Raw genomic sequence first — 21,717 nt, forward strand, 5'->3', positions numbered from 1 at the left:
GGAGATTGGTACATGTGTGATAAGAATTAGGATAAGACGACAGGCAGTCAGCCCGGATTTGAGTTAAAGTCAAGCGGCGGAAGGCAGCTCGACGCGTTCCATATTTAGTTGAAGATTTTCTTGTTTTCATATTATTCATTCGCTCATAAAAGGTAACGGTAACTATGCAAACGTGTAAGAAAATATGAAAAATAACTCAAGTTTGGCATGCGAATAGCTTGCATATCCTTGCAGGAATTACTAATGCGCTGTTTTCCTTCTTTTTCAACATATTTCCACTTTTTTTTTTTTTTTTCTTGTGCCTGACGTCTGACTTGTTTAGTCTGTGAGTTCTTGCAGTTTTGTCTATGTGAATTGCAACAATTCTTACAGCGTATTTATTGCCTAGACTAGATTTTTTATTTAAAGAGTTTAAGATTCGAAACTGAGACTTAAAATGTTTCATATGTATACCAATTTTAGCTACTTAGCCCAGACCTCTTTAGTTTCAACAAAATCTAACCCCAAAACTTTTAAATATCTATATCGTATGGAAGAGCTTTAACTAGTCAGACACTCAGAACTGCAAGAAACTTGTTGAGCCACTTGCAGCTCTGAACTATTTACCAAGCCAAAGAAAATTTGTAGAAAACTCTAAGGAGTTTACTTAGTGAAACTTTGTTTATGTAAGACGCCAGAGTATTTGTGGTCTTAGATAATATATTGAAGGCTGGTTTGAATTTCAGACAATGAAGAAACTTTCACTTCAATCGGCTTTAACTAAAAGTCAGCCATAATTCATTTCAATTCATTTGATTTGACATAAAATATAATTTGAAGAAATGAAAGCTGAATAAAATTTGATTTTTTTTAAAGGTGGCAGCCCATTGATATTGCGACTTGGTAATTCCTACTTCAAATAATAATGCCTATTAGAGTCCTATTAAAATGTTTTTTTTTTTTTTTTTTTTTAATAATATTTTTTCAGTTAAATATTTATCAAATTTTCATCTAATGATTCACATTAGCCTTAAAGAGTCCTTTCACAGTTATCCGTCTTTATTAATAGTTTTATTCATAGTTTTTCTTAAGGTCTTTAAATAATTCACCTTTAATAAAAAGATCTTACTTGAAGTGTCCCTAATATCTTCTTCTTTGAGTTAGCCTTCTTATGAATAAGTCTTTTGAAAATCTTCTTCTTCTTCTGTCTGAACACTTGATTTAACAAACTCGCGCATATAAATCCTGCAAGAACTTCATTTTTTTCTGACAAGCGGCATCAAAATATTGTCAACGACTGCACAGCGAGAAAACTTGCAGCGCATTGGCTGATTATGCAGTTCTCAATCAATCAATCAATCAAACGAATGAACAGACATTTGTTGTATGCAACAACTTTTTCAACGAGTAAATTTTTGTTTTTCTTTTAGCAGCAGCGGCAGCGGCAGCAGCGGCATAAGAACGAACTGTAAACAATTTGATTAGCTTGTGAGAGAATAGATTTGTTGGGGGCACCTGTCACCTTTGGAGTGCGCGCCGCCACCAGCCCGACCACCAGCACCGGCACTGCTGCTGCCGGCCCCGCCGGTCGCCCCGCCCGCCGCACCGCCAGCCGCCTCATCCCAATTGTCTGCGCTGCGGGAGCGCGCATTGAGCGCACGCTCCCGATCCTCCCGCGGTGAGCGCGCAAACAGACCCCCGCCCCCGCCGGCCGCACTGCCAGCCGGAGTGCGCGTACGCGGTGAGTCATAGACACCCGCATATCTCTCCAGGGGGGGCGAGTAGCCGCGTCCGTCCGGCGACGCTGCGTTCGGGCTGCGCGGCTGCAGCTTGATGACCGGCTCGCGTGCCTCGAAGAATGCATCGAAGTTGTTCTGGCGCAGATTCTCGCTGCTGAAGACCGGATTCTCGACATGCACATGAACATCTTCGCGCAGGCGATTGCTCTCGCGCGTATCCGAGGAAGTGGAGCGACCCAGTCGACCCAATGGTATGTGGAGCTTGGGCCGCAAACGAGATTTGCTGCTCGTTGGCGATTTGCTGGCCAGGCTGCTGCTGGAGCACTCTGGTGGCAGGTCCATGGGCGACATGGGTCGACCCCAGCCGGGGCCGAAGTGTGCGTGCGTGGGATCTGGTGAGGGTGGCTCCAGGAAGATGCTGGGACTGCGCGAACGGGCATCAACCAGAGCGCCAGTCGCTCCGACTGCGCCGCCTGCCCCGCCCGCTGCAGCGCCTGCAGCTCCATAGTCAATCAGACGTGAGTCCTCGTCGTAGGCGCTGCTGCGTTGGAATGGTGCACGTCCAGATGCACTGGGATTGCCGCCTCCTTGCATGCTGGCGTCATTATACATGGACGTGCTCAGCGGTCGCTGATGTGGCAGCAGCGGCGTCAACGGCGCCTGTGAACGATTGCTGCGCACGCTCGAGCGTTTGCTGCCACCACCGGAATTGTGATTCGAGTGGGTTAGCGAGGCGCGTGAGGTGCGTCGCGTCGGCGTCGGCGGCAGGCTCTGTGTCTGCGTTGATTGCACACCAATTGGCAATATTGGCGGCTCTGGCTGCGGCTTCGGCTCCGGCTCTGGCTCTGGCTGCTGCTGCAACGGCGTCTCCTGCTCAAAGCTAAAAAAGTTAACACTAGGTGGCTGGCGGTGCGGCGAGTTGGGCGGTGCTGTGGGAATGCGTGACGGATTGGGCGCTTGTACGGCGGCCGCTAACCACTCGGTGGGTCGCGTCGAGTCGTTTGTGTAGCTGGTGGCGGCGGCGCCAATAAAGTTGTGATGGCTGAAGCTGGAACTGGCGTTGGCTGCACTGTTGGCCAAGATGCCGACGGGTCTCGCTGATCTCGCTGGGACCTCGATGGGTATGAGCGGTTCACGCAGGCAGTCGAGTGTGGGACGCGGTTTCACACGTGGTGCATAGAAACCATAGGTCATTAAGATGAGCTCATCGGCGGGATATATTACGTACATTCCTCAATGTCGCCATGTGACATGATGGCAACACGCTATGAATCTGATCAGAGCGCACTCGGGCTAAGTCCTTAACACTATAAGGCTAACAAAGTTCATAAAGCGCTTAACTAAACGTGGTTAACTACTAGCGGTTCGAGAGGGTCGGACTTGTCTTTTTGTGTTATTTGCTTATTATTGTTGTCCTGCTTCTTCTCCTTCTTCTTCTTCTAGTTAGTGCAGTGTGTCGTCAATTTGTCTTTTATAATGTTGTGTTTTGTTCTGTCTCAAAGTCTCAGTAAACTAAAAAGAGTTACGTATAGTAATTAAGTATTTATACTATAAATATATATGTATAAATATAGATAGAAGAAGAAATTATGTTAAACTATAATTGGCGCGTACTTGATTCAACTTGGGTTTATCACAAAACGAGTTCGAACTTTTTGGGATCGTGTTGTCATTTAGTGCGTTGCATGCTGGCAATAACTGTAAGAGAGAGACGGAGAGAGAGAGAGAGAGAGAGAGAGTAATTAGTTAGAGTTCACAGTGGAATTAAAGAGATTAAATAATAATTATAAATTATTATTTAGTTTTGGCTTTGCAATTTGCCGGGATGTAAACAATAAAATACCCTGTAATTTATTTTTATGTGCAGTGTTTTAAACTGTAAGCTTACACAATATTTCATCTCATATGTGGGCATATACAAAATATTATAATTGGCTCTCAATATAAAATAAAAGTTATGTTCAAACGTTTCATTGACTTCCAGCTTGATTTTTCTTAAAGTCTTAAACAAAGGCGAATATTTTAATTAATTAAAATAATATTATATAATATTCTTAAACTACAACGAAGAATTCATATTTCAAATTGAGAAGCCAATTGTCAGCTAGCTCAGAGAACTAACAATTCAACTAATAATGAAATTCCGAAGATAAACTATGCAGGAAACGTGCTCATTTATAGCAAACAAACACACATTGGTATAAATGTCCAAAAAGTGCTCAACTAGAAGAACAATTTAATTAAATGAAGATCAAAAGCTTTTCAGAGTCAAATAAACTTCAAACAGTCAAACAAGTCAATTTCATCTACGCCACATGTCTGCAGGATGTTTTCACTAATTAAAGCATTGATTGTGCTCAGTTTAATTGAACATCGTCTGTCGGGCGTAATGGAAATGAATAAAAACAAAAACTTTGACCACAAAACATAAATGAATTATTTAGAATTTCGCAATTCGCATTTCGCAGCAATTTTCGTGCTCATTAAATTGTTTAACATTCGAATTGAACAGCGAGTGGCGAGAGGATGCTGCTAGATGATGCTAGATGTTGCGAGTGATATGCTCTCAGCAGGATTTGGGACAGCCGGGAGCAGCTGCTGGACCAACTTTGCTGGCAGTTGGCAAAACAAAAGTTCGGCCCAACTTTTCTCTCACATGTCTGCCAAAATATGAAGGCCTAAACGCAGACAAGGGGCCGCAGAGCATAATGCGTGCTTAGCCCAGTTAGTTAAGAGCCAAATAATGGTTCTGAACAAAAATTAACAGAAATTATGTACTTAGCCAAGAGTGAAGCTACGCGCATGAAGAGTTTGTTATTATCACGCTGAGCGGCTATTAGAAAATTGATGAGCCAAATTAATTAGAGTGCTAAAGGAAAAGCTGAGCCAACTGTGAGCAAATTGAGTGTAAAATGTGATAATTGGTTGAGGGTTAGATGGAAAGCTGTCAAGATGATATATAGCTGGCAAGATAAAGCTAGAGTGTGAAGCTCTTTAAAAATGGGAAAATTCTAGAATTTAATTTGGCTAGCTGGCAAGATGAAGTTAGATTTTTGAGTAATAATTAGAGGTGGGAGGAGAAATGCAGCTAAGACTAGCTAACTTTAATTAAATTTTATAGCTAGTACAGTAGAAATATTAGCTAAACTAATCAAAACGGAATATAAAACTAAAAGCTAAAAAAAAAAAAAAAAAAAAAACATTTCTTATAAATATTCTTCAATCTAACTAAACTAACCCTTAACAACCGAAAAACAAAATCATCTCTATATATTTATTTCCCATCACTGACTTAATGCCCAACTAAATTGCAATTCACATGATAAATCAAAAAAAGAGATAAAGTAATCACAAATCACTTACTAAAGACCATTATTAACTATAAATTACTTTTCAAATGCTTCGGCATCTTCATCTACAGAAATTTATGGCAAAGACCTGGCTAACCTCTGGCTACATAAACAAGACGAGCGCAAACTTAAGTAATATTGAGATACTTTTTGGCCAATGGCCAGCTGAAATCTAGACGGCATTGAAATCGCATTACGCACAGACAGCAGCAGCAACAGCAGCCCAGAGAGCGATTAAATTCGTATTGTCATAAGCTGACAACAGGGACCTTGCAATCGCTGAATACCAGAAGAGAAAGCAGAGAGAAAGCAAAACCCGAATATGCATCAATAAATAAATAAATGAATCCGCTATAAATGATGAAAATATTTTCATTTCAGTTTATTCTTTTTCTTTTTTTTTTCTCGTTTTTCTGAAGGGTAACGAAATCACGCAATTGAAATACAAACTGAATTATTTATAAGCTGCAATGCCTGTCAATGTGTGCGTGTGTGTGTGAGAGCCGTGTGAAATGTGTGGCAGGTCAGCACACACATAAATAATTACACACACCTAAATGCCAGGCATTGCAACTAAAAACGTGGCAAACTAAATGGAATAAGTAAGCACATTGCAATGGGATCCAACCGACTGCATAATGGGCGTTCAGGGGCCATGAAATTCATTGAAAATTAATTAAATATGAAATATTAATGAGAAAACTATAAGCAGTATTGTAGTTTTGATCTAATTATGCTTTAGATATTTGTGAAAAGAGGAATTTTCCTGAATAAGGAATAATATATATATTTAACAGCTAGAAAACTCCAAATTTAGACTCTAGCAACTTATTCAAAGCACTTTGTGGGTGATCCACATGTAACTTAGCTATATAAACTGGATATTTTCAACTGGTGAATGCATACATGATTATTAAATAAAGACGACAGCGCGACCTCATATATATAGAAAATGGAAAATGCATCGCAGCGCGTCGCAAATCAATGAAATCGATAGCTAAATTGCATGATTTAGGCTTCGCATTGCTTCCTCCTGACTTTCTTATATGGGCATATACACCACCTTATATACATCGACAACTTTTAGCTTCAAAGCACATTCCCACACATACTCTCAGTGTGTCCCAGTAGTTCCATAGCTCATCATGATGTTGCCAGCTGCTGATAATCATGTTCCAGATGATGTAAGACCGATGATGCATTTGCAGCAGGTTATAAAAAGGTTAAGCATATATATGCAAATGTTTACCTTCCATTTGCCCAGTAGCAGCAGCACTCACTCACTAACACACCCACCCACACACACACACACACACACACACACGCTCCGATAATTGAATTGTTTTGCAGCACTTTAGCAGCTCGTTAAATCTGTCAACATTGATCAATCATGCTTAGAGCGGTGCGGCATGATGTACAGGAATGTATTAGAGTGGAAAAGGGGAGTGGAAAAATGGAAACTGAAAGCTTTCGATGTCAAAAGGTTAACAGAGAGCAACTCTGTAAGGTATACGATTTATCCAATACGCCAGATGGCCATATCATAAAGCAAAGCTCCACGTGGAAGCCAATTTATGGAATGCACAAGCAACAACAACAACAACAACAACAACAACAACAACAACAACAACAACAACAGCAGCAACGAACTGCGACAACAACAACAATGACAAACGCCTTTGGGCTGCAGCAATTTGTTTGTGCCATAAAAGTGCAACGGTAAGTATATAAAATTAATTAACTACAAAAAGAACAACAAATACAAAAACGAAAGAAAAAGAAGAAATAATAATAAAAACAATGAACCAATCTGACGCTGTCTGACAATGGCACTGACAGCCCCACAGCGACCGACAGTGGGGCAACAATTGAGAAACGGCTGCAGAGGGTGGCAAGAGGTGCCAGAGGCAGTGGCAGAGGCAGGTGCAGAGGCGGGCTGTGGCAGACTGGCAGCCCGTTAGCTACTTTGAAGTACTTGCGCTTATCATTCATGGCAAGCCCAGCATGAAAATGAATTCAAAACAGGCAAGGAAAACAAATTTATAGAGCTCAACGAAGAGCAAATACACTGAAATATATACGTATGCTATAACAATATATTTACCGTGTTTATAGTTAAGCATTTGAGCCTTGTTGTCCTAGCAAACAAAGTGACTCCAGCATTAACAAGCAAATTTTTCTCATCTTTCATTTCCAATCAGAGAAACAAGCCCAACAAAAAGTTTTCATACGCTTGTATTTCAGGCTACGACTGGGAAATTCAATATTCCCACCAGTTTTTCAGCTCTCACACTCTCATTATTTTTATACAGAAAAACTTTTTAATGAATTTTATGTTGCATCAAATAAAGCAAACTTCGTCCAGAGTCCGACACTTTTTGAAATACAATCAAACGAGCTATTGAGCAAAAAGTTTCTCAGTTTACGTTTTCCGTTAAATTCATAATTATTCGAATATGCAATTGAATTAACATATTAATCTTCAAATTGAATTCATTCGTGTTTGTTAAAGTAAAGCGGGATATAAAGGAATTATAAAATTAAGAAATTTTAATCTCCTGAAAAAAGCAGGAAATAAAAATTAAAATAAAATAAAAATTATTTGCATATATATTGATATGTTTTTCTATTTTGTGTGTATTCATAATGAATCATTTACGTGAATTGAACTCATACTTTCTTCATGCATTCAGAATCTACAATTCACCTCAAATGAATCATTTAGAAAATCAACTGCATAATAAATAATTCTTGTATATGAATTTAAAAATTATAAAGTGAATCATAAGTTTTTTAAATAAACACATTCAAATTAAAAACTCTATCTTTTTCAGTCCATTCAAAGTACCATTACCTCATAAAACAAATTGTTGCCATTTTGCCCATCATCCCTTCAAAATGATTTACTATATGAACACCATAAATTTCATTTATATTATTCAAAGTTTTTCATTTCACTCCCTCATAAAATCAAGTCCAATACAAAGTCATCATTAACATCATTCTCTTTCATCACTTTCATTCATGGCCATTAACACAATCATCCGAGATGCATTTAAAATGAATCACAAAACAAATATCATTCGGCACATTCTAATTATTCGTTTCACTTATACCTTGCAATATTTCAAATATATATCGAAATATCGAAATACCTTTAGCTTATTCCATTCCTCATTCCATTCGATTCAATCATTCCGCAGATGCACTTACTATGTCAAACTAAATTTAGAACTAGTTAAGACATTATTAGACAGCCTGCAGTTGCATATAAAATGCGAACACTGACAGACAGTTTGGACGCCATGTGTTGGGCATGTTTAATGACCCAGCCAATATACCCCACAATGGCAGGGGTGGATCATAATCAGGAAACGCGACAGCAAACAGCAGGCGACGAGGCAACGAGCAGCAAACAAAATGTTATAAATAAATAAACAAGCAGTGCGCGTTGGTTGCTGCAGCTGCCGCAGTTGTTGTAGCTGTAGTTGTTGTTGTAGTTGTTGTTGATGTTGTTGTTGTTGCTGTTGTTGTTTCTGCTTCAGCTGCTTGCTACATGCTGCTCGTATCATGCTTGGGCGTCTGCCGGACGCCCATGCGCCCATACCCGCACACACCCTCCCCCCACCCCCTTTTGATACCCCTGACGCGACCAAGCTGTCGCTCAATGCAATTTTGGCAGCCTTTGCATTGGCAGCCAAGCAGCTCGGCAACCTGGGCAGAGAGGAAGCAAACTTGACTCAAGTGCATTGTCAAGGTACGAGGGGGCACTGTAAAGACCCAGATACACAGATTCACACACACACACACACACACACGTAACTAGATGGGATGGCAGTGCGCCCATATAGCTTGAGCTGAAGCTATTGCAATTGCTCTTTGCACATGTGTTATATTTATTTTTATTACATTGAACTTGTGCACATAAATTAAGCAAGTTTTCTGTGTTCTATTGCATATATGTATATGTATGCATGTACATAAATAAAACAAAATTCCTGAAATGCTTTGCGCCCTACAAGCACAACTACTTCACAGCAAAGCATCTCAGGCTAATCAATTGCGTAAGCCGCCCTCAAGCACACAATTCTTAGCGTGCATAACAATGAGCCAGCAGGTTCCTAATAGCTGTATTTTATTTTTGTTATAATATAACATATATATATGCCTAATAGCTCATAATTCCCTTATTGAAATGCGCAGCTTTGACGCGGCACAACGGACGCCAGCAACAGACACAAAAGTCGCATCGCAATGAATAATGACAGGTAGTATATATGCATAAAAGAGGCAAGGCGTAGGGGGGCGCTCAGCGGGACTGGGGGTGGGCGAGTGATGGCGAGCGAGCGCTGTCGGTGTCAACCCCTAACAAAAGGAGCTGTCGAAAAAAGCAAACTCAATTTATGAAAACATTCATGCAGACAAACATGCACAGTGAGGGAGAGCGAGAGCGAGGGAGAGGGAAAGAGATAGAGAGAGAGCAGAGAAACCCCACAGGAAGCGGCAGTGGCACACAAATTGTGTATGCGCCGCGTGAGCCCGTTTTGAATCAACGTAGGCTTATGCTACACCTCCCACACACACTCTTCCCCTCTCTCTCTCTCTCACTCTCTCCATCTTTCTCTCCCTCTCTCCATGTCTAACACACAAAGCCTATTACCGTGGCACGTTTCGCTATCATATATTTGTACATAAATAAGTGAATAAGTCTTGAGCCCTTTTTTACACGGAAATAGCCACATTTTGACTTAGACAAAAGGCCAAAACGCATTTGGCTAATTAGACAGGTCATTTATAAGGTCAACCAACTGATTGATTGGCTGTCAAAAATGCAAATGCTTTCACTCCTAATGGCCCAAAAATGCGTATGTCAATTATCTAGCCTGAAATTGTCATGTAAATATTTATTCTCAATAAATTTGAGTTGAGCGAAGCTGAGCTGCATGGAAGCTTTTTTTCCAAGAAAAATATAATTATATAGATAAATTATGATAAAAAATTGGTTTATTTTTATATTTATGTGTATAAAATTCTTTTTAAATTTCTACATAACTTTTCTAAATATAATTTCTCATATTGCTGTAGAAAAAATTACACATGACAAAAATCAAATCTTAACTTTAGCCTCCTCTCATTCTCTGTTTAAAATTCAATGCCTAATTTTTAGACTTGCTAGACAAGTCATGAGAATTTCAGGATTTCTTGGAAAAAATTTCAAAGCACAGCCATTGAGGCTTAAGCAGACTAGCAAACCATACAAATTGCCTGTCAGCCAACCTAACAGGCAGCAGTACGCACGTACGTACATTTTATTCTCTAGGTATTCTCTTCAGTGAGATCTCACACTATATATTCATTCAAATTTTATACTTATCCAGCAGCACTTCATTTCTGAACTATAAAATTGCCGAGCACATCAAGATGACAAAAAAAAATATTTAAAAATCTTGTCAATTAAGAAACATTGTTGCATCAGAGTTTACTTTGCTTTCTAGGCAACTCAAAAAACTAGATTTAGTTTGCCTTCCATCCAATTCATTAAAATAATAGCTGCAGATTTAGTTTTACTCAACTTTTCAGTAATTTACATTACTGTCTAGATATGGCTTAGAAAAGTGTCTGAAAGACGTTTAATTTGCAAGAGTGCAGCCTGCATACAAAATATATGATACTTAAAATAAAAAAATAATAATAAAAATAAAAAAATATTCTCTTCTTATTCAGACTGACTCTGAAATCTCCTCAAAATAATGAATTAAAAAAAAAAAAAAAAAAAAGAAACGCTAATTAATAATTGTTTTGCTAATGGTAAAACTCATAATTTAAACATGTATGTATATATATACATACCTATAATTATTCATTTACATATTTATATGTATTTATTTATCCATAAATGATTAAGATTTCATTAGAGAATTAGCAATATTGAAATATTTCAGTTTGTCAATTTTTATAAATTTTTTACATGTTTGTCAACATGTTTTAGTTGATTATAATTCAAATAAAAATTATAAGCAATTTTTTTTTTTGTTAATTTAAGTATTTTTGCTCAAGGCCTTTTTTAAAGGAATTTCAGTGACAAGACCCTGATGCTACGATTCAATTGAAGCAACTTTTGTGCTGCCTGCAAGGCAAAGGCAAATGTGCAGCTATGCATAGTTGTATGAGAATAGTTTGAAAGCGACGAAACTGGTTTGAATAGAAACAGCCAAATAGACATGACAGACAGACAGAGAGTCAGACAGACTGGCTGGATATGTGAACAAAGCAGTTAGCACAGATTAAGGATATCAAGTCGACCAAAACTTTGCCGTTAAGAATTTGCTGCCGTTGCAGTAAAAAATCAAAATTTGCTTACTCTACCAGCTCTACCAACTTCAAGTTGCGGATAAACCTTTCAGAAACAGCTCCTGCACATAACACAAAAAAGCCTCAAGTCGAGCTGCAAATCAAATGTCATAAATCCCACAGATTTAATTTATTACTCGACTAAAATATAGATACAAGCATCTATGAACATATGTATGTGTGTATAGAGTACTTACCGTTTAGAGCAGCTGCAATTGTGTTAAATGAAATCCTCTGCTTGAATTTATGGTTGACATTTTAAGTTTTGAAACGGATTTAGCACAAATTATTCGTGATGATTTATGACACGTATTTATTGACTTATATATTTGTGTATTTGTTTGCAGCAAAAATCAATTTGCGTTCGTTTAAGTTTTTCTTGCTCTTCTTGTTCAGCTCTTGTTGATTTGTTTCTTTTTGCTTTTCGGTTAGTTTATTTATTACTTGTTACTTAGTTGTTGATGTGTCGCGTTTCTCGTAGCTCGTTTAAGTCGATTTAGCCAGCGTGGAGGAGAGGCGTTCGTTTGCCACTTTTTACGCGCGTATAGCGCCAGATATCGCATTAAATATATATATTATATATATATATATATTTTTTAAATATTTTTATTTTTATGTATGGGCATATATGTATTCAACCGCACAGCACTACATCTACATACACGCACATAAACACACACACGCACACACACACACACACACGCGCGCAGAGAGGCTAGAAAAGACGCTCGCAGCAGCGCGAGGCATTCAACGACGCCGATCGACGATGAATTTCGACTGAGGCTCAGCAGCTTGTAAGCATTTCACTTGCTATTTTGACAAATTTTGTTTTTGTTCCGCTTTTCGTTCTTTTTTCTTGCTGTGCTTTCGTGCGATTCTCATGGCTCTTCGTGTGTTTACTCTATGCATATTGTTATTATATATATATAGGTATGTATATATATAAATAGTCTATATATATTTAGCTGATCTTATCAATTCGTTTTGGTTTCGCACATTTTGTGGCCCGCACGCTGAGAGCATCTGATAATGTCTTGTCTATGATGTGTTTATTGGCTTTGGCCAGCAGCGTGTTGTTGTTGTTGTTGTTGTTGCTGCAAATTAGCTGCTAAGCTGTTTGATTTGATGACGTCGCCGCAGAGCACAGCGTCCATCCAGGCAAATGACGTCACCGTCTCTGTCCCACCAGCTGTCACGCGCACAGTGCGCACTATTTATAGCTTGACACGGCCGATGGCGATGCCGACGCCGACGTTGACGCTGACGCCGATGCCGCGGCAGCAGCGGCTGCGACTGTTGCTGCTGCTAATTTTCGCAAGTGTTTTTCTTAGCGCTTTTCTTGGATCTGCCGCCGTCTGAAAATAGAAAGCCAAAGCCAAAAAGGAAAGAAAAATATTGTGTGTGAAACTCATTGAAATGTTTGCGCGTACTCAATTTTAATATACGCAAATAAAACTGGCAACAGTTGAGCAGTGGGAGGCATTTGATGCTGCTGCTGCTGCTGGTGCTGGTGCTTGTGCTGCTCAAGCCGATGCCGATGCCGATGCCGATGCTGTTGCTTATGCTGTTGCTGTAGCTGCTGCCAGCTGATTACTCATACGCCCCACTGGCGCGTCACAAAAACGTCGCAAATTAAATTGCATTAAAATTATAAATGCCATCACACGCACAACACCAACCAGCGTGTGTGTCAACACTCACACACACACACACACACACACACACACTCACACACTCACACACACCAGGTGAATGCATTTCCATGCGAAGGCTTCGCTAGCCCAATTTCTAATTATTATTTATGAGACCTGTCAGCAGGGATATCAAGACGAGCCGCATGCCAGGCAAATGCAAATTCCCAGCATAATACCAAAAGCAGCCAAAGCTAACAAATTGACCCAATTGCGTTTGGCGAACAGCTACGCATAGCATGCGCTTAAGTTTTAGACACCACCCCGCTCCCACTCCAGCCAAATTGAATTGCATACAAAATGAGCAAAATTTGATATTTGTTTGAACACATAATGCATAATTAATTGAAAACCTGTTAAAGCCCTGCTAAGCCTGTGTGCCAAGCTGAAAAAGTTCATTGACTTGGGCTTAGACGTGCGAGTGGTATAATTACATCTAAGTTGCTTAGAATGCCAACAAAAGGTTGTATTTGTTTAACATATTGTATATTATAAATTTAAATTGAACAGCAGCTAATTGACATTTCATAGAAATGTATGACTATGATGTGGATGAATTTAGTATACATAACTATAGAAGTGATATTTAAATATGTAGTCAAAGAATCTCTTCTAATATATATGATTAATCAGCAGAGTTAATAGCAAACTCTAATCATTAAAGTTTGCTATTAACTCTTGCCTCATTAACGCCTTGTTAGTTCTGTTTAGCTGTAACCCTTAGAGAACCATATACTATTGACTTATAAGTCTATATAGGGAGACTTCCTCACTTTACTCCCACTATGGTACATGAGGTCTTATATTAGTTTAGTTATCATTATAAGATCAGTATAAGGCTATAAGGCTTTATGTTGCTCTAAACAATTGCTAGCTATTCTAACAGTTCCTGCTAATGTTAAACAGCTGTCAGTTAACAGCTCTGCTGATAATCAAGCAACAGAACTGCGACCTTTGGCACACACACTTTCTTCTTAGTAAGTCTCGGTGATTTTTCTATTCGTCGAAGAAATCCCCATCTTATCGGCACTTTAAGCATCGAGCTTATCGCCATGTGAATACCCGACCGAATCAATTGCTATAAAAGCGCTGTCTCCTCAGCTTGGCGGCATCAATCAACAAACGAGACGAGATGCAATTGAAGCTGCGTGAACTGTTGCTGCTGCCGCTGCTGCTGCTGTTGGGTCTGGGCCTGAGCGAGGCGCGTTTTCGTCATCGTGAGGATCGCAATCCATTTGATACTCGGCCATCGCCATTCAACCCTAATCCACCCAGACCTGGACCCTACGTTTAATGCAGGCGTCGATTAATTTCAATATTTTGATGCGATTAAAGTCTACTGCATACATCAGACACTCTTTGTTATTTTATTGGGGGCACTTTGCTTTCACCTGCCAAGAACAAACAAGGTTTGTATTTGAATGCCGTTATACAATTTGCAAGTCATTTTTTAAATGTTGCAAGCTTATAACTCGACAGTCATCGCTGGCAGTGAAATGTTTCAATTAGCAGGCAGCTGAGAAGCTACGAATATAGCTTAAATGCAAAGGGGCTTGATTGAAGGCAACCGTAGATATAGATTGATTTACAGAAAGGTTAAGGTAAAGTGAGCCTTGAAACCAAAATTCAAATTCGAATTCGTCTTTCTCAGTAGTGTCCGAAGCTGGTATCAAAACTCTAAAACTGAAGAAAAAAGTTTTTTCGTCGGATCCCATGAGTCGTATATACGCGGCCGGTTCGTTAAGTGGCCTCTGAAGGATCCACATAAGGCAGTGATGCTTCGTCTTCTTAAACCCATCAGAAAAGTACTAAGCTTAAGCAGAGCTTCAACTGATATCTGCAAAGTAGACCTCTGGGATTGCCATGACCTACCCGTTCGACTCAAACTTCCGCGCGACGAGTAGCTTTGGTTTATTCGGCTGAAACTTTGACGCCTGTAAATTTCGTTTGCGATAGTAACGCCATCTAGCGTTGGGTCTATGCATTTGTATTCAATATTTCGATTCATTTATCTAACTCAGCACTTTCTGAAAAATATGACAGATGAATAGGAGAATAGATGGTAAAACAACAAGTAATTCACTCATTCATTCTTTATATATATAAAAAAAATAAAATAAGTATATACAATGCTTAGATGACAGTCAAAGGACTTAAAAAGTTCTATTTGCGAATGGTATTTAGCTGCCACTTGACAGCTACTTAACATGCGCTTTATACTCATACTTAACTCAAGCTTAACAGTGTGCTATAATATGTTTAACAGCTGCTTAACATTTGCTAGCAGACACAACGTAATCTGACACGATGTCTGCTCGTTCTTTTCCATTTTAAAAGTTGTTTGTCTAAACTTTTGCACTGAACAAGCGCTGACGCTGGGGCAATGAGCCTGCAAATTTCAATTATGACTTGCAAATTCTGAGGAGCTGCCTTTGCCTTTGCTTGGGTGAAAGACAAGTTACACCAATACCAGTATGCTCCGACAATATCGATAATTGCATTACGCACATGCCTTTGATGTATGCCCTTCTAGAGTTTGAACACATTAAAACTTTTGAGTAATGTGTTAACGATATCAGCAGGACGACGAGGCAAACCCCTAACCCCAGCAACAGAGCCAGCAGAGCCAGCAACAACACTTAGCAACATTTCACGCTGCTTGAGTTTCATTTCCGTGAAACTCTTTAGATTAGTTGATTAATGAAGCAGCGGCGACTGCTCTCAAGAGATGTGCCCGTTGCCCAGCCGGTTGATAAGTATTAAATGGGATAGCCGAAAGTAAATATGAAATTGTGCTATGGAATATTTTAAGTGAGTCGAAGGTCGTCCTATGGCTCCTCTAGCAGATTTTTACCCTAGCTGCCTTGTTGGCAGCCACTTGATGTTGTTTTAGCATTGCAAATTACTAGCAACAACGATGCCATTCAAAGGCAACGTCAACATGCGTCAACACAATGCCACGCCCACAAACAACAAGCACGTGCACTTGCCCTTGTGCAGCAGCCAAGACGAGCAGAGGATGCTGTTGCTGCTGATGTTGCAACCTCCTCTCTATTAGAGCACTTTGTTGATGTTGCCGTTGCCGTTGCCGGTCCTGTGGCATGGCAAGTGTTGCCTCATCTTTGGCGTCCTTTTACAATTTTTGCCCGACTGACATTTGCAGCAATTTTGCTCCATGCACTTTACCATTTGTGCGGTTTTTTCTATGCTCAGCGCTTCGGCTCATTAGGTTAGGCAAATTTCGCAACAAAAAATCAATAAAAGAGTAATACAAAAAAAAAAAAAAAAAAAAAAAAACGAAGACGAAAGTTAAGCCGCTAAGTAAATTTATGGCCAAATCAATATGTATACAAAGCAGCAGATTCAGCGAACGTGCACTACATAAATCGACCACAAGATCAACCGAGCAGCACTGGATGGAACAACAAAACAACATCAATAAAATTGCTAACAAAATGAAAGCGAAAATTGAACAACAACTTTTATGCAGCTAAAACAAACAGTGAATTGTTTACTTAACAATCGATGGATGTTTTGTCTATTGTGCATTATTGCCCTTTATGCGCAAATTTTTGTCTGTGTGCGTGCGTGTCTGTGTGTGTTGGCCAGTGCTTCCTAAAGCCATAAATCAAAACGAACGCGTTGCCCATTCGCACATTAATCGATTTTCATTGGGAACGCATAAAAAAATAAAGCAAGGAATACAATTTGGGCTAATGTTTACATGCGGCTGCTTAGATAAACAATTCAATTTAGATAAACAAATTATAAACAAAACCGAGCCACAAAAACCAATTCATTTATATTCGAGCATTACATAATTCCAGTCAAGTCGAGTCGAGTTGAGTTGAGTCGAGTTGAGTTGATCTGCTTCTTACAACTGAAAATTCCTTGACATTTTTCTTCTTTTGCTGCTGCGGCTGACATTTTGAATTATTTGCGGCTTTTGCTGCTGTTCAAGTGAATTTTTCTTCTGTGCCGCCCGAGGCTAACGACCCGTGGCAACGCGGCAACAACAACAACAACAGCGACAAACCCCTGAAAATGCTAAAAATTCAGCACAGTTAAATTTCATAGCGCCGTGGAAAATCACAGCAGTGAAAAGTCAAATTTAACGATAAGAAAAACATGAACAAAAAAAAGATATGAAACGACAAAAGAAATCGAATGCCAATTGATGTGAATAAAAAACGTGAATAATAATGATTGGCATTCGCATAAAATAAACATCTATGGCTACAGCAACTGATCTATAAAGTTCCATTAGTATATGCTATAAATATATATGTATGTATGCATACATACATGTATCTGTATCCGACTCATTAGTATTGATAATGAATCCATTCATGTCTGTTGCGCAAACCATTTAAATTCTGGCACATTATTTATGCCATGATTTTCGAAATTATATTTTTTTGTTCCACAATTTGTAAATATTTCATACGCAGACATTTCAAACATAATTTCTGTATATTTTCTTAAAATCTGTTTATACGATTTCAATATAGATTTTCACAATTAAACGTAATTCTCTTTGAAATTATTATTGAACATTTTTAAAAGCTTTTTCAATGTTTTTCGTTTACCTAAGAAATTCGAGCATCTGTTATTTATTTTCTTTTAGTATTTTCAACATGTTTAAGATTATATTGGAAACAATTGTAAGCCAAAGTTTTTAAATGTAAAATAAATTAATATTTTTCTCGAAATAATCAAAACAATCTAATTTTCTTATCATTTTTAAAATGACTATAAAATATTTATAAATTTTTATCATTAGAATTATTATTTTTATTTTTCTCTGTTAAAAAAAAAATATTATCGAAAAATCTATAATTAATTTATATATTAGTTTATTGAATTATTTTATTTTTATTTTATTTTTATTAATTTTATTTTATTTTATTTTATTTTTATTTTTATTTTTTTTATACATATAATTATTTTAAAGCAATCATCACAATATACTTAAAAAGTAAGTATATAATTTAATTGCTTTCTTCATTTTCATAATAATAATTTCACATCATTAGTCAAAGGGTCATGCACTCTTCAACAATTTCCAATTAATTAGCATTGGGGGTATTACTCAACTAATTATACACTAGATTAACTCTCAATGGAATTGCGTTCCTTAAAAATTCCAAAATTAAATATTTATACTCAATTAATGTTCATAAATCTTTAAACTTGATTAAGAGCTCAAAGCATTCATTCATCAATGTTAACGTGCCAGGAAATAAACGAATTGTGAAATACCCTGTATAATTCAGGCAAAAGAGAATGTAATCTACGAAAATTGCTCAAATGTTGATTTTCCTCTAGAAAATATATTTTCCGAGTCGCTACGTGTGTACCCATTCCCCAAGCGATTTCATAGTATACAAAAAGAAACCATTTCTCAAAACACATTACGAAATTAGAATTTATCACTTGCAGTCAAAGCCCCATAGAATAAATACGCTCAATTAATTCCCATAAATCTTTGATACGTTAGATAAACACATGTCAATCCATCAATTCATCAACTGAAGCATGCAAAATTGGCTTTGACATGTGAGTTTTGTGCACAACTTGAGCTCAATCAAATTGATATGCACGTTATAAGCAGAGAAAGAGAGGGAAAGAGGGTTAGCGAGAGGGAGAAATATGAGTGCGGTGCACTACTCTATTATTGAAGCTGTGAAACTTTAACAAAGTAGTAATCAAATTATGAGTGAACGAAAGTCGAATGCGAAACGGAGGCATATGCCACAAAAGCTTCAACTCTCAGGCGGCAGAAAACTAATTTGCAAACTCGTTTTGAAGTTCCAGCGCAAGACGCTAGAGCTGCGAATGGCATACTTATATAATTTATATATATATGTATGTATATGAGTGTATACAATATTAGCGCAATAAAAATGCCAGCAAAAGTGAATAAATACAAAGGGCCCAAACTTGAGGCAGGCATAAATATGCATTTTTCCGTGTGTTGCCCGAGATGCGTTCATAAATAAGCTGCCGAGAGACGAGAACTGTGAGCTGAGAACTGAGAACTGAGAAGTTGGGCTCGGGCTCGGCCTGACTGAAAGGCCACACCAAGTTCATTAGGTATGTATGCTAGTCTAGTCCTCGGCTCTGAGTGTGGCGGTGCGGTGCGCTGTGGTGTGGGGTTTATTTTAATGCCACGCTGCCTGTGTACCCACCAAAAATGACTGCCATAAATGTGCCAGCTCATTTTGTTCATCAACGTAGGTGGGTAGGCGGCATGATGGAGCGGGGCGTGCCTGCCTCTAATGTTATTCAGACAAGATGAAGCACTTAAGAATGCGTTGTGCGATGTCAGCTGTGGGGTCGCTCGTTGGGTGTGCGCTCTCTCTCTCTCTCCCTCTCGCTCTCAAACAGTGTGTAGTATCTCTCATATCAGATAGCTGCCTCCCTCTCCCTGCGGACAGGCAGACAGGCAGGTGATAATGAACACACTTAGAAGCTAGCAGCAGTCCCTATCTGCAGCCGGAGCTGTAGCCGTAGCAGTGGCCGTAGTCATTGCCGCAACCGTAGCCGTAGCCGTAGCCGGAGCCGGAGCCGGAGCCGGAGCATTACACACATGTTGCCATTTAAGCAGTTAATGGCGTGTTTAAAGCTAATTGCCGTTGCCAACTTCCAACTGGCAACTGTTGGGACCAGCACCGTCGAAGCATTACGAAAGCCACAAAAGTCCCTGCCACAGCGCTGACGCCGGGCTCGGCTACTTGTTTATTAAATTTGCAATTTATTTTATGAACTTTCTGTGTGTCGCCAGCGCCAACCGCAACAAGCACTGGCCGCAAAACCTTGAATAATGCATGTATTCATTGTAAGCTTATTCTGCTTCTTTTTTTCATGTTTACAATCCCAGCATCGGAGCATTGCATAAAAAATGCCTCAATATGGATGACATATGTTAAAAAATTACTATTTATGAGTTTAATGCACTACAAAGTGCCTCTAAGAGAGAGAGAGAGAGAGAGAGAGAGAGAGAAATTCACAATAAATAAATATAATAAAGTTTATTTAATAAACTGAATACATACATATATTGAAAAATAAATACATATGTATAACCAAAAAAAAAAAATTATAATTAATTTCTAATTTTTATTCTATACATAATAAATAAATATAATAAATTGAGTACGTTTGCTTTTCATAATCTTTAAGATACTAGAGATAAAATAACATAAGAGCATCCCAAAGCAGACAAAAATTATTAAGAATTATTTTACAATATTCTTTTACTCATATAATACAAATACTCATAATAAAAAATTCTTATTTTTAATGCCTTGGAAATTAAAGAACCAAAAACCAAATTAAGATTATCAAAAGAAAGAAAAACAAAAAATTAGTATTCTTTTAATACCGTCTGATACCAATGTTTGTTCAGCTCATCATTAGGCTAACATTAATCTCCGCAAACCGCAGCCCTGTACAGGATATGCCCAAGTCGTCCCCGAAATTGTTATTTTGTTTTATACAACCACAGGGAATATATCATTTGACTGGGCTTTGTTGTCACAGCGACTGTGGAAACTGTTATTGTTTCTCTTCCAAATGAGTCTGGAGGCGCCCCAGAGTGAAGCTGACAGCAGTGCCGACGATTGTTGCTGCCGCTGCTCACCTGTCAGTTAATCAAAACGTACAACAACAACAACATTAGGTGGAAGAACAACAAATACGTGAACTACAGGCACAAAGCTGCCATATAGTGCACACCGTTTTGCTTTTGTGAAGCGAGAGGCGTTCCGAGTCATTTGCTTTGGGCTAGCTGCCTTCTGCTTCCTCTTTTTCTTGTTAGTTTGGTGCCTTGGCTCAAAGCGTTTGCCACTAAAAAATTAGTTTTCCTTTATTGAGCCGCCAGTGATTGCCGGAGCGTACGTGCGCCCAGTGATTGGGTCAGGAAATGCATGCCTAGGACGTGAGGGGCCAGTGAGGCAAGGCGAGAGACAGAAGGTCAAGCGCTTTTGTTGTCTGTTTCGGGCGCCTGTGTCTACACACCATATTGCGTATCCGCAACGTAGGTTTCATTGTCTGCGGCCCACATTACAAAGAAAATATCCGAACTAAATTCATTTTTCGTGGCCAAATACTGCGTATGCTCAACGTTACGCTCATTACCAGAGGTCCATGATGCGTATACTCAGCGAAGGTGGCATTTCCGGAAACGAACAATACGCACAAGTAACGTAAAAGTCACTTGCCGGCATTGAGTATGCGTAGCGGTGGTTGTATTTGCTGAAGAGCACATTACGTATTCGTAACAGTACGTAACGTAAAGTAACGTGATTCTCATTACCTCACATTACGTAAACATAACGTAACGTCATTCTCATTACCTGTTAACGGCAGTAACTAATTGCTCACGGCGTACACTGCGTATACATAACTTAACGTAATTCCCATTAGCTGCTGAGCACAAAGAATAATTGTCTGCTGCCTAACGTGATGAAAACTGTCTACTTTTCGCATTTGCGCCTTGCGTTTATCCGAGTCTTGTGCTTACAGGTAATGTAAGCCTCCTTGAGTTCTTACAGTCTGCTTACAGTTTGTCAATCACAACGTTAATTCTCTGGCAAGACTTGA

General features: G+C 38.8%; 1 protein-coding gene across 1 annotated transcript in view; it reads right to left on the reverse strand.

The window, feature by feature from the left end:
- Positions 1-21,717, reverse strand: part of LOC6578881 — a 104,665-nt gene that overhangs the window by 75,845 nt on the left and 7,103 nt on the right. Inside the window, 2 exon segments of the mRNA XM_044011095.1 lie at positions 1,502-3,416; positions 11,617-12,774. Of these exon segments, the coding sequence (XP_043867030.1) occupies positions 1,502-2,948 (1,447 nt within the window). The 5' untranslated portion in view covers positions 2,949-3,416; positions 11,617-12,774.

This window comes from Drosophila mojavensis, unplaced genomic scaffold, assembly GCF_018153725.1.
Source record: "Drosophila mojavensis isolate 15081-1352.22 unplaced genomic scaffold, ASM1815372v1 contig_80, whole genome shotgun sequence".
Classification (NCBI taxonomy): domain Eukaryota; kingdom Metazoa; phylum Arthropoda; class Insecta; order Diptera; family Drosophilidae; genus Drosophila; species Drosophila mojavensis.